General features: G+C 40.8%; 2 protein-coding genes across 5 annotated transcripts in view; one reads left to right on the top strand and one right to left on the bottom strand.

Moving 5' to 3' along the window:
• Positions 1–5,537, top strand: part of LOC115109140 (regulator of nonsense transcripts 1) — a 19,651-nt gene extending 14,114 nt beyond the window's left edge. For 2 of the 4 annotated variants that reach the window (XM_029633761.2, XM_029633760.2), the window contains exons 18-24: positions 76–218; positions 670–844; positions 1,032–1,167; positions 1,354–1,515; positions 1,779–2,005; positions 2,389–2,511; positions 2,658–5,537. In XM_029633761.2, coding sequence (XP_029489621.2) covers positions 76–218; positions 670–844; positions 1,032–1,167; positions 1,354–1,515; positions 1,779–2,005; positions 2,389–2,508 — 963 coding nt within the window. In that variant the 3' untranslated portion in view covers positions 2,509–2,511; positions 2,658–5,537. The remainder of the gene's footprint in view (positions 1–75; positions 219–669; positions 845–1,031; positions 1,168–1,353; positions 1,516–1,778; positions 2,006–2,388; positions 2,512–2,657) is intronic. The other 2 variants (XM_029633763.2, XM_029633762.2) reach the window with 1 other exon arrangement.
• ddx49 (DEAD (Asp-Glu-Ala-Asp) box polypeptide 49) lies at positions 5,538–13,960 on the bottom strand. Its single transcript, XM_029633764.2, has 13 exons — positions 13,706–13,960; positions 13,378–13,501; positions 13,196–13,281; positions 12,985–13,106; positions 11,670–11,857; positions 11,173–11,313; positions 6,951–7,026; positions 6,747–6,823; positions 6,534–6,631; positions 6,363–6,437; positions 6,107–6,195; positions 5,920–5,991; positions 5,538–5,814 (listed from the first exon to the last, which is right to left on the bottom strand). Exons 1-13 carry the CDS (start codon positions 13,818–13,820, stop codon positions 5,644–5,646), a joined length of 1,434 nt encoding a protein of 477 aa, XP_029489624.1. The 5' UTR covers positions 13,821–13,960; the 3' UTR covers positions 5,538–5,643.

The raw sequence follows: 13,960 nt of genomic DNA, 5'->3' as shown, positions 1-13,960 counted from the left end.
AATATGTCGCAACCTGTTGCATTTGACCAATGCATGCGTTAGAAAACTGTTCTGTCCTCTTTTCTCTGCTGTCAGGAGGTTGAGATCGCCAGCGTGGACGCGTTCCAGGGCAGGGAGAAAGACTTCATCATCCTGTCCTGCGTCCGAGCTAACGAGCACCAGGGCATCGGCTTCCTCAACGACCCGCGCCGTCTCAACGTGGCCCTCACCAGAGCCAAGTAAGCATCTGGACCATTAGTCTCCATTCTCACCACAGCTTCTCTGGAAGGATTGTTCCAGCCCGGCTGGAAATCGTAATAGTGGTTCAGCAGGAATACGTGATTAATTTAATTGCGATTCATGTGTAAATTAATTTTATATCATGTATGAATCAATTTGACCCGTGACCCCAACCCCCCTTTTTCGATGGGTATAGCGGCTCGGCCTGCGAGGTTATTTCCCTCAGAAGTTATTTCCCTTTAGACCTTAATTATTGACCATTTTGACTGTCATTCATTAGAATGTTTACCCTTCCCGTCAATGTGAATGTAGCGAATGCAAATGCATTGGTCAAAGATCTTGTCACTGAAGTAGAAATGCCTGCAACACTTAATGGTTAATTCTATGATAGCAGATTAAAGGCAATCTCCCACTGACCAGTGTTGTATATTGTGTAATGTATGTTTACAGGTATGGGGTGATCATTGTGGGCAACCCCAAGGCCCTGTCCAAGCAGCCTCTGTGGAACCACCTGCTCAACTACTACAAGGAGCAGAAGGTTCTGGTGGAGGGACCCCTCAACAACCTGCGAGAGAGCTTGATGCAGTTCAGCAAGCCCCGCAAGCTGGTCAACGCCATTAACCCTGTGAGTTATCACAGGAGTGTACAGTTGGCACATGTTTTCAGTGTGGTTATTTATGTAGAGGCTAGTCCCATGTACATGTTATTTAGTCATACTTTTAACACTTCTTCCCCAGTAAAATTTGTAACACTTTTTCTCAGTTACACTCTGAACAATTACACTTTTGTTGGCCAATATGTTACGACAACAGAACAGCAGTGCTTCTGCATTTTTCCTGGGTATTGAACCCATGTCTATGCTCCAGGGAGCCCGGTTCATGAGCACTGCCATGTATGACGCCCGCGAGGCTCTCATCCCTGGGTCTGCCTACGATCGCAGCAGCGCAGGTCAGTGGAAAAATACCTCTTTAATCATTGTTTTATAATGTGTTGATTTTGTTCTGTTCCTCCTTCAATAGCTGCTAACATTTTCACACCTAGACATCCATTTTTAAAAATTGCTACATGGAACAAATACATTCTCCAGTGATGTGACCACTCACACATGCATGACTACTACTGTTCTTTCAACAGGGCGTCCATCCAACATGTACTTCCAAACCCACGACCAGATCGGCATGATTGGGGCCGGGCCAGCCCACATGGCAGCCATGAACATGCCCATTCCATTCAACTTGGTGATACCTCCCATGCCTCCACCAGGCTACCTGGCCCAGGCTAACGGCCCTGCTGCAGGTGAGCAGGAAGCAAGCGGCCATTATTCATTAGTTGTGCATATATTGACTGGTGGAATATTTATTTGGCCCTGTGAAGTTGGACTGTATCCAAATAATATCCAGTCTCTGTGTTCTACTTGGACCTCGAAGTTGCATGTGTCACTGTTGTGGTGATGGTATGTTACAAGGCTTTGGAGATGTCCTCGTACCCCTACTATTTCTCCTCTGCATGTTTACTGTTTGATAAGTGAGCTGACGTTCGTCTCTCTCTCTGCCACGCAGGCCGTGGTGGGGTGCTGAAGGGCAAAGCGGGACGTGGCGGGCGCCAGAGGACCCGCGGAATGGGGAACCACAGTGGCAGTGGGCAAAGCAATGGGCCAAACAGCCAGGCCAGCCAGGACGTGTCTTCCCAGCCCTTCTCCCAGGGGCCACTCACCCAGGGCTACATCACCATGAGCCAGCCCTCACAGATGAGCCAACCTGGCCTCTCCCAGCCTGAACTGTCCCAGGTAACAATACTGGCTTAAACTCCACTCTCTACTACCTCAGCTATACCAAATTAGACTCTGGCCTCGTACTCTTATGCCCAATCCCAAATTGTCCCCACACTGCAATTGTGGAGATCTGAGAGGATTAGATGGGTATGAATAACAATTTTAATAGCTTCACCTTGCCCAGTGGCTATATGTAATGTTTGTCATATTGTTTACACTAAGCAAGAAGCCAGTATGGTAACAATAAAGTATCCAATATGATAATGGCGCCACCGGTGATTGGCTGGGTGAAGGTTTATTTTGCTGATATAATCTAATCCTCTCAGGGAAATGTTGGAAGAATTATTGTTTTGTTTTATCTTGAATGTTATTGGGTGTTTCTCCTTCTCTTGTAACAGGACAGTTATCTAGGCGATGAGTTCAAGTCCCAGATCGACGTGGCTCTGTCGCAGGACTCGACTTACCAGGGTGAACGTGCATACCAACATGGTGGGGTGACTGGACTGTCACAGTACTAAAGTGTAAGATAACTATTCCCATTCCTCACAGTACTAGAGTTGAATCAAGAACTGTTATTGATTTGTCCTCTACTGCACAGTCTACAATGAGCTTCAGAAAATTGTTGGTGGAAGGCATTTTGAATATCCTTCTCATTTCCTTTTCTCAGGTTGTTGGAAGAGGAGCTAGGCTTGAGCTGAGCTTAGTTCATCAGCATTTTAATCTGGGTAATAATAAATAAAAAATGGATACCTGTTTTCCTCTGCTACAACTGAAGCACCACCGTGTGAAATCAACGGGAGAGAGAAACCAACCAATCACGAGAGAGAAAGAAAGCGATAGAAAGGAAGAGCGGACGGCCAGGAAGAGCGAACGAGTGGGAGTGAGGGACCACTGCCGGCACATGGGGACGAGAACGAGAGGAAGGCGACGGCAGGCGGTCGAGCTGTCGTGAGGAAGACGAAACGAGAACGAAGAAACAAAATGAGGCACAACTCCCAATGAAAGATGCCCACCCACCCCCCTCTCAACCCCTTCCCTTCAAACCTCACGCCTCTGTCTGAGGGCATGATCAGTTGTCCAGAGGACCTCTCTCTTTGAGCAGTGAACAGGGGAAGACAAGTTCTCAAGCAACTTGGCTGGGGGAGCGCATTCCGCTAACTCTCAAAAGCAGATAACAAGAAAGTGGGGGGGTACGGAACGCTTCAAGCAGGCAACATAGGAAATCCTCACCTCAAAGTTGATCGGTTGTCACACCCGTTTGATACCCAGACTCATTTGATTAGATTGATGTGGAGGAAGAGTGGCGGTGTCGATCCCGACTCGTAGACCTGAAATCTCATCAAATGACAGCAAGAGGAACACTTCACGTCGTCGTTCAATTTTGAGTTGAAAAGGTTTCTGCGCTAAAGTCTGATATTAAAGAACTCTTAATTGAAATGCCTTTGATTGCCTTGGGAACCATTGGCTTTTTCAACAGGTCTTTTCAGAAATAGGTGGTTAACTAGAAATCCAGGGGAGTTGAGTGGCATGGGGATTTCAGAGGAAAGTTTCTCAAGATGTGAGCTCTGGATCCGAGAGTAATCCTATATCATAATGACCAGCATTGAAGTATATTAACTCAATGTTATTTGAAGTTGCAGCAAAGGCCTTTTTGATCTTTTGAAAGTTTGGGTGACGTGAGATATCGCCCACTATGCTACTGGGCGGATCATTTTCAATTTTTTTAAATGCTTTGTATGCTTAGATCGGCAGCGGCTTTGAAGTAACGCTTTACTCGGGGAATTCCTTGTTGATGTAAGATCCGTCTGCATGAAACAAATTCCCATGCAAAGTGAAGACGGATATTAAGGAAAACTGATTTCCTCTATAGTCAACACACAATTTTGTGTCACTATTGAAGTTGCAAGCGGTAGGTGGCTAGGTGTGAAACAAAGAACAGGTAAGGTATAGCCAAGGTAGAAAGGGAAGGCTTGTGAACTCCTTGAATGGATACAAATCCTTTGATTCTAGTTATTTTATTTAATATGGAATAGTGAATTGGGGTTCAAATTTGAATGAAATGCAGTCGCCCATAAAGAATGTTAGCTACATTACTAGAATTAAGTTGTCAAATCCAAAGCATTTGAAACCATTTCACACCATCCGTAAAATGACGACTGGTACTGATTTTCAGAGGTGACAAAGTGATTCTCACATGAAAGAATGTGTACATCCGAATCAGTGGCCATAACTTCCTTTGATTATTTGCAGGTACAAAACAGCACAAAACATGAATGTAGGTCAAAGCATGGTTGGCACTTTTTAAGTGAAAGCGACCTTAGCCAGCATATACCAACTTATTAGAAAGAATCAGTGAACATGGCCAGTATGTTGTGACCTTGAAACCACGCAATACTAGTTTCTCAAAGGAATAACTGATACAAGCCACCTTCTCTTAGGAGGTTGCCTGGCGGTTAAGAACATTGGACCAGTATCCAAAAGGTTGCTGGTTCTAATCCCTGAGCTGACTAGGGGAAAAATCTGTCTGTGCCCCGAAGCAAGGCTCTTAACCCTAATTGCTCTTGTAAGTCGCCCTGGATAAGATTGTCTGCTAAATGACAAAAATGTAAAATGAGGTCCCACCAAACCAGGAGAAGGGCATTCCTTTTGTAACTTCGATTTTATGTGCGTTTTACAATTTTGGCTTCCCTGTAGTTTGCCCATTGTAGCTGTTTACTCCAGAGTCTTATGGCTCCAAACCCTCCATTCTTTTTCCCCTATGTGAATTCTAATGTAATCTATCCGGCCCCTAGCATTTCCTTCTTTGGCTGATTTGCTTGTGCACCATTTATTTTTTGTGTGTGTTGTGGGGGGGGGGGGTTGTAGACAACATTTGACTTAAGTAGTTATCTGATGACAAAGGGTGGTGAAATAATGGTTTTATTTTAAAGTTTTAAATCAATCCCTAAAGGGAAAAGCCACACTATTTTTTCATTAGTCCAACTGGTGATAGCCCCAAAAGTTAAGATATTGGTCTTAATCAGTGTCACCTGCCACGTCATTATGATGACATGCAAAACATTTTGGGACTGTATCAACAGTGGACTAATAGTTTTTGTGGATTTGTCCTTTAACTAAACTATCCATGGGACTTTTGTATTTAGAAATCCTCGTCTATCAGTTTTTAGAAATGTTTGGGTGCTTAGCACCAAATTGAGTATTAATTTTAGCTCACAACCTGTTTTGTCTTCCGATGTCCATTAATTTTTGTTTCAGTCATCACTTGACTTTGAATTTGTCAATCCAAAAGACATTGTATGACAATCATGCTGTCAAATAGCTAGTCGTGGTTGAAACATGCTTAGTCGTTTGATCGACATTATCTATTGATTCCTGACTTGTTTTAGGATATTTTAGTACAGTAATCTCTGCCTTCCTTCCCAGCATTTGAAAATCTGTGCAATTCATGGAGTTGCAGTGAAAATTAATTCAAGACATTTCGCCTTATGAGTCCTTTCTTGTAAAACGTTAATAAAGTTTGCTTCTGTCAAAGGTTTGGAAAGCAAAATGTTGATGGACTGCCATTTATTTGGAAACGTACAGATAAAACATGTTGCACAATAATGGGCAACTGGCCTTGTTAAATACACAATTCATAAATGTACAGTGTTGCTTTATGTGGACTTCACTGCCTTTTCCTTTTGAATGTGTTTTTGCTTCATCAGTTTCTTCTGCATCCCATGTTGTTTCTTCTGAATTGTTTCCTGTATCCTCTCCTTGAACAACTTCTTCTCACTCCTTATCTTCTCCAGTTCAGCCTTTCTCTTTGCCTCCACGTCTGGATCCTGTGACAGGCAAGTAGTTGGAATATCAGAACAAATCGACTAAAACCCTCATCACAGCAAAACCTTTAAATCGGACCATGGAGGTGTGGCTCATGGTGAACATACTTTCCCCTCCAAAATCATCTGTTTTCTCTTGTTGATCTCCTTTTTCTCATCAAAATCCGTTGACTCAAGTTTCTGCAAACAAAAGGAATGGTGAGACAAGTCACAGCAGTAATATGAGCCCTTGTTATCCAACAGCCACATGTTCACAACATAAATATCTGTGTATAAATAGAATGGGTATTTGTACAATTTCACACTCCCGTCTGGCCACGTTGACTTGAGTGAGGATCTTCAGAACCTCTTTCTCCTCCACTGGATATTCCTTCAGTTTGGCCTCTGGACAAAGGGGAAAGCAAAACAAATTAATTTGACCTTTCTGCCCTGTGATCATATTCTATGTAGTGATACTCACAAATGGCTAATAGGCATGTCTGAATTGGAAAGGGTAGTGAGTAATAGTAAAACAACTGCTGACTACTTTTCAATGCACGTTTGACACTTACGGATCTGTCCCTCGATGGAATGAACCAAGTGGATGTCATACTGTGTCACCAGTGTGATCGAGACACCATGCCTTCCTTTAGACAAATCAGAGAAAAGTTGTTTATACGTCTAAGTCTGTACAGTAGCAGCCTATGTTGTAACAGGCAGAGATACTGAAGGAGGATTGTTACCTGCTCTGGCAGTTCGGCCGACTCTGTGAATGTAGATCTTGGGCAGACCTGGCGTGTTGTGGTTGATGACAACCTGGACTGTTGGAATATCCAGACCTCTGACAATGTGGACATGAAAATAGATGAGATTCACAATGGTTTGTAACCTGTCCATATATTGATAATGTTTTGTGAAGATTATACACACACTAATGTTGAATAAAGCTTTCTTACCTGGAAGCCACATCAGTTGCAATCAGGATTTTAAAGACACTGGACTTGAACTTTGCGAGGTTGGCGAAACGTTGTTTCTAAGACAAAGCCAATGTCCAAATTAACATGAGTTATTATTATGAAGCACATGTTAAATGTGTTTCAACTTGTCATGTAACCCATCAATGTATATAGAGCTACACCCCAGGAGCTGGGGTTGTTTACCTGCTTCATCATTGAATGCAAGGAGATGGTTGGAAAGTTAAATTTCTGCATCATCATTGTGAGGATTTGGCAATTTCTGTAGGAAGAATGCAATGCATTAATGATTCAATATCTAACAGTAATTCTATATGGACAAAGTATGTCAAAAGGCCGATACAGCAGCATGTTCTACTGGTTATTTTCTTATCTTCATATTTTTCCAGGGTCTTCAGTCATTTACATTTTTAGGGGTTAGATCAGCTTTAATATTGCAGATTGATGGAATCTATGTAATTGTCAGCATCATTTCCAATCCCCCATATTTTTGTAAATATATATACAGTACCAGTCAAAAGTTGACTCCTACTCATTCAAGGAATTTTCTTTATTTGTACTATTTTCAACATTGTAGAGTGTCTTCACTATTAAACTAGGTAATCATGTAATAACCCCAAAAAGTGTTAAATCAAAATATGAGATTCTTCAAAGTAGCCACCCTTTGCCTTGATGACAGCTTTGAACAATCTTGGCATTCTCTCAACCAGCCTCATAAGGAATGATTTTCCAATAGTCTTAAAGGAGTTCCCACATATGCTGAGCACTTGTTGGCTGCTTTTCCCTCACTCTGCGATCCAACTCATCCTAAACTATCTCAAAAACCATCTCCAGGTCATCTGATGCACCACTCCATTACTCTCCTTGGTCAAATAGCCCTTACACAGCCTGGAGGTGTGTTTTGGGTCATTGTCCTGTTCAATAACAAATGATAGTGGGACTAAGAACAAACCAGATGGGATGGCGTATTGCTGCAGAATGCTGTGGTAGCCATGCTGGTTAAGTGTGCCTTGAATTATAAATAATTCACAGACAGTGTCACCAGCAAAGCACCCCCACACCATCATACCACCTCCTCCATGCTTCACGGTGGGAACCAAACATGCGGAGATCATCCGTTCACTTACTCTGCGTCTCACAAAGACACGGCAGTTGGAACCAAAAATCTCACATTTGGACCAAAAGGACAGATTTCCACCGGTCGAATGTCCATTGCTCATGTTTCTTGGCCCAAGCAAGTCTTGAGCCAAAAAACGGTGTCCTTTTAGTAGTGGTTTCTTTGCAGCAATTTGACCATTTAGGCCTGATTCATGCAGTCTCCTCTGAACAATTGATGTTGAGGTGTGTGTGTTACTTGAACTCTGAAGCATTTATTTGTGCTGGTAACTAATAAAACTTTCTGCAGCAGAGGTAACTCTGGTCTTCCTTTCCTGTGGTGGTCCTCATGAGAGCCAGTTTCAACATAGTGCTTGATGGTTTTTGCAACTGCACTTTTTGCCCAAATGCATTAAGAAGGAAGAAATTCCACAAATTAACAAGGCACACCTGTTAATTTAAATGCATTCTAGGTGACTACCTCATGAAGCTGGTTTAGAGAATGCCAAGACTCTGCAAAGCTGTCATCAAGGCAAAGGGTGGCTACTTTGATGAATCTCATTTTAATTTGTTTAACCATTTTTTGGTTACTACATGGTTCCATACATTTCACTCCTAATATTGGCATCCTTGATAAATATGTGCAAGATTGGCTGTGAAAATGTTTTCTTTGCTGTTCATCCTTTTGGTGTTTCATTCAAATTATTCACAAAAATCAAACCTTTAATTTTAGTACAATTATTGGGGGAAAATTGTGAAATAAATATTTATCTCTGAAACGTGTGCCACAATTATTGGCACCCCTATGAATTCTTATGAGAAATCTAACTGAAGTATCTTCCCATTCATATTTAATATTTTGAATTTCACCTGAGTGATTAGGAACACTTAAGTGGTAAGCCATGACTTCCTGTTTCACTGGGGTATAAATATGAGGTGACACATGCCTAGTTCCCATAGTCATCCATCACTATGGGAAAGACCCAAAAATACAGCAATGATGTGTGACAAAAGGTTGTCAAGCTATACAAATCAGCAAATGGCTATAAGAAAATAGCTCAACAGTTAAATGCCCATTTCCACCACCAGGGCAATAATAATGAAGTTTAAAGCAACTGGAGATGTTAACATTCGGCCTGGAAGAGGACGTGTGTCTATATTGACACAAGGCACAGTGAGGAGGATGGTTAGAGTGGCCAAAAAATCTTCAAGCATCACAGCTGGAGAATTGCAGACGTTAGTTGGGTCTTGGGGTCAGAAAGTCTCTAAAACCACGATCAGACGCCACCTACATAACCACAAGTTGTTTGGGAGGGTTGCCATTAAAAAAGCCTTTGTCATTAAACAACAAACTCAAGTACTTACAGTTTGCCAAATGTGGAACTGGGTTCTATGGTCAGATGAGACCAAAATAGAGCTTTTTGGAAACACACCAGAGGTGGGTTTGGTGTCGACAGAAAGATAGCCATGCAGAAAAGTACCTCAGTCCCACTGTGAAGTATGGTGGTGGATCTCTGATGTTGTGGGGCTGTTTTTCTTCCAAAGGCCCTGGACAACTTCTTAGGATACATGGTATCATGGACTCCAAGTACCAGCAGATATTAAATCCAAACCTGACTGCTTTTGCAAGGAAGCTTAAACTGGGCCGTGGTTGGGGCCCCAACCAATGATAACATTTTTGACATGCGTTTTTCTGGATTTTTGTTGTTGTTATTCTGTCTCTCACTGTTCAAATAAAACTACCATTAAAATTATAGACTGATCATTTCTTTGTCAGTGGGCAAACGTACAAAATCAGCAGGGGATCAAATACTTTTTTCCCTCACTGTATACAGTACCAAAACAAATGATCTAATGATTCAGTCTCTTCGCAGCAAATTCTGCAGAACTGGGATGATTATATCTCCCATATATAACATTCTATTGGTTGCAAGAATTTTGTATGAAATTTCAATTGAAAAATTCTGTGTTTTAAATCCGGCTTTGTTTTGTGTATCAGTTCATAAACCATGTGCCATGGAATCGGGTACTTTGCAAAATAGTTGGGAAGAGATTTTCAATCTATATGGCACAGCTGTACATTTTTTTGGTCAATAAATGAAACTGGTATACTTTTTTATTTAACACAATTTTCTTTAACCAATTTTGGTCTTTAATGCAGGGCCAGCAGACAAGTTCCTTACTTTTCCCCCCTTTCACTTACCTCTTCCATTTTTTTCAGTAATGCTGCAATAAGTTGGTTGTAGTTTTGGGTAGAGTAGACATTACCATATATTTTTGTTAGCTGCATGTCTGACATAACTCCACCAGTCCTGTTTATGATATCTATCTTTGTAAATTATACCTTTTTTTTTTTTTTAATTTCTTTTATTTTTAATGTTTTTTAAAATTTTTATTAAATTAGTATATTTGAGTTTAACCACAATATGTTGCATTATTTTTTCTGGTGGATTAAACTGAAATAGCAACCACATTTCTATGACTTTTTAAATAGCAATATTTTGGAGATGGTTTCGTTTTCAAATAACCAAAATTGAGAGGTTGTAATCTGAATAAAGGGAAAAAGGCCATTCTTGAACATGGGGTGAGACATTCTTACTAATCTGCTAGAGAACCAGTTCGGATTTAAAGGGATCCAAATGGTGTATTTAAAAGAAAACGTGAATAATCAGCGTACAATGACAACTTTGTTTTTAAGCCCTGGATTTCTAACCCCTTGATATTATTGTTGGATCTAATTTTAACAGCTAACATTTCTATGGCAATAAACAGATATGTCAATAGTGGATAACCTTGTTTTACTCCACAAGAGAGTTTAAAACTTTGAGACATAGCCATTATTGGCTATTTTACACGTAGGGTTACTATACATAACTTCAACCCATTTTAGGAGAGATTCTCCAAAGTTTTAATATTCCAGGCATTTATATATAAACACAGGTCATACATTATCAAAAGCCTTTTCAAAAACAGCTAGAAATACCAGGCCTGGTTTCCCAGATTTTTCATAGTGTTCTATTGTTTCCAGTACTCTTATATTATCTCCAATGTATCGTCCATGTAAAAAATCTGTCTCATTAGGATGAATCACATCCAACAATAACTTTTTAAATTCTATGCATCTTGCATCACAACACTGAAGTGTAAGAGGCCTTCAATTGTTTAAATTGACTGGATCTTTATGTTTACCACTTGGATCCTGTTTCAGTAATAATGAAATCAGACCTTGTTGAGTGTCTGATAATCAATTGTTTGGGTAATTTAGCAGACGCTCTTATCCAGAGCGACCTCCCAGATCAATTGGGATTCTTACTTGCAGGTGTTGGTGAAGATCATGATCGACCAGTCGTCGTGCTCATCTTGAAACTTCTGGATCAGGTGCACTAGGTAGGCATCTTTCACTTTCTCTGGTGTCAGGATGTACCTTTGATCCAACTCCTCTACCGTGCGGACCCTATGAGAAAAATATACTTAAAATTGAATTATGTTGAACCAATATAGCACATTTTGTTTAAAAAAAAGAAGAGCAAAGAGCTACTCCATTTGTTGATAATCAAGAGAGAAAATAACCTTCATTTAACCAGTCAATTAAATTGAGAATCTTTTCCCACTCAGTTCAGTGTACAATTTACATGCCAAAATGGTTCAAATACACATGGGCACACAAATGATATACAATTATGGAATAGAACACAAGACAGACATGTCCTGTTTTGAAGAATGAGGTTTACCTCTACATGCATATTTAAGCAACTAATCATGTAATGTTCCAATGTAGTGATCATGTTGTCAGTCATGCTAAGAGCTTACTCAGACTTGCTTTCCCAGAAGAAGGGCTTGTTCATGGCGATGCCCTTGAGCTCCTGTAGTGTGTCTGTGAGGGTGGCACTGAAAAGCAGCGTCTGGCGTTTGACAGGCACCGCGGCCAGGATCACCTCCAAGTCTTTGGTGAAGTCTGTGCAGCCTTGCTCAAGCAGGCGGTCGGCCTCATCAAGGATCTACCAGAGACAATTACCATTTGGCCCGTGGATTACAATTAGCATTATGTCACAAAATAAAATGTCACCGTTAGGCTCTATGACTTGTCACATTTTGCAGAAGATATTTAACTAAATTGATTTTTACTTCCTAATAGAAGGCATGCAGATGACCGTGCATCCTGATAAGTACAATGATTAATCAAGAATAGGCTATATATTAAAAAAATTAAACACTAACACGGAACCAAAACCGCCTGAATCAATTATATTAATTTGGGACAGGTCGAAAAGCCTTAAACATTTATGGAAATTTAGATAGTTAGCTTGCACTTGCTGTTGCTAACAAACGTGTCCTGGGATATAATCATTGAGTTGTTATTTAACCTAAAATGCACAAGGTCCTCTACTCCTCCAGTTAATCCACACATAAAACGGTCAACCGAATCGTTTCTAGTCATCTCTCTTCCTTCCAGGCTTTTTCTTCTCTTGACTTTATATTTCGATTGGAAACGCTCATATATTAGGTGCATTACCGACACTGACATCCTTCGTCTTTCAGTCACCCACGTGGGTATAACCAATGAGGAGATGGCACGTGGGTACCCGCTTCTATAAACCAATGAGGAGATGGGAGAGGCAGGACTTGCAGCGTGATCTGCGTCAGAAATATAACTATTTTAGCCCTTGGCAACGCAGACTCTCGTTGGCACGCGCGAACAGTGTGGGTGGCAGGGTAGCCTAGTGGTTAGAGCGTTGGACTAGTAACCGGAAGGTTGCAAGTTCAAATCCCTGAGCTGACAAGGTACAAATCTGTCGTTCTGCCCCTGAACAGGCAGTTAACCCACTGTTCCTAGTCCCTCATTGAAAATAAGAATTTGTTCTTAACTGACTTGCCTGGTTAAATAAAGGTTCTTTTTTTTTTTTTGAATAACATGGATTTCTAAATGTATTTTGCAACGCAAGCGGTGTGGTCTGCCTGTAATGGGGGGAAAAAACATTCTCAACACACAAGGTAGTTAATAATATAAAGGTAGTTCATAACAGTCTCACTGTTTTGGTTGACAGTGAGACATCCTCACTTAGACAACCTCCAACATAATTGCCTTTGTGGACACATCATTTAATTTCTTCTCCAACAAACTCACCAGAAACTGGATCTTCTTGATGCTGAATGTGTCGGAGCTCCGAATGTGGTCTGCCAGTCTTCCTGGAGTGGCTACAACGACGTGTGGCTTCTTAGAGAGCTCCAAGGCCTGTGTGATCATATCTGTTGGGAAAATCACTAGAACATTAGAACATACTGGACGACTGAATAAGAATGCAATGAGAGGCAGTGTTTTTGGTAATCAACATTACCCATTCCACCAACAATGATGCAGTCTCGCAAGCCCATTGGTTTTCCCAGGACTCTAAACTGTTCAGCAATCTGGTAAGCCAATTCCCTGCAAAAGACACAAGTTTAAACATTACACAACATTGAACATTATATAATTGCCTTTTCCAGAAGATAGTTCACAATTATCAGAAGATTCACCAACCTGGTAGGTGTGAGAACTAAACAGAAGATTCCATATGGGTCCTCAGATAATTTCTGTAGCACTGGTAGCACAAAGGCAGCTGTCTTCCCACTGCCAGTCTTGGCACAACCCATACAATCCCGACCTAGACAACAGAGGGGCAAAATCATATCTCAAAAAAGTATTGATAGCTAGTTAGTTTACTCTCTTGATCAGGTCGTTATTGTAGCTAGAAGTTATGTATTCTCTTTAAACTGCTACCTGGGTAAATACATGTTAAACCTTATATTAAAAAATATATGTATTACAAGAAATAATACATCGTTTGTTAGCAAACGTTAAGTGTTACCTTCCAGAATCGGTGGCATACAGTTTTCCTGGACTTGAGTTGGTTTACTGATCCCCATTTGTTTACATTGTTGAATCAGCCAATCTGACAGACCGAGAGAGGAAAAATCCAACATTTTGCAGTTCTCCAAAATTCCAGATTGAAAAGTATATATTATACTTGGTTTTGTGAGCCAAAGTGTTAAAAATTATCCTCTGAAATCCCAGAAGATCATCCTCGTGTTATTTTACGTCTGTCGCATTTTGGTGACGTCAA

The sequence above is a fragment of the Oncorhynchus nerka genome, linkage group LG25 (genome assembly GCF_034236695.1).
Source record: "Oncorhynchus nerka isolate Pitt River linkage group LG25, Oner_Uvic_2.0, whole genome shotgun sequence".
Taxonomy (NCBI): domain Eukaryota; kingdom Metazoa; phylum Chordata; class Actinopteri; order Salmoniformes; family Salmonidae; genus Oncorhynchus; species Oncorhynchus nerka.
Note: the sequence above shows the minus strand (reverse complement) of the source record. Positions and strands in the feature narration are given on the sequence as shown.

What these genes read in the sequence shown, in the direction of transcription:
- ddx49 (XM_029633764.2), bottom strand. Translation starts at nt 13,820, where the DNA reads ATGTTGGATTTTTCCTCTCTCGGTCTGTCAGATTGGCTGATTCAACAA. An exon ending in TATGCCACCGATTCTGGAAG is followed by an intron (nt 13,502 to 13,705) that starts GTAACACTTAAC and finishes TCTGTTGTCTAG; the next exon opens with GTCGGGATTGTATGGGTTGT. An exon ending in ATCTTCACCAACACCTGCAA is followed by an intron (nt 7,027 to 11,172) that starts GTAAGAATCCCA and finishes TTCTTCCTACAG; the next exon opens with AAATTGCCAAATCCTCACAA.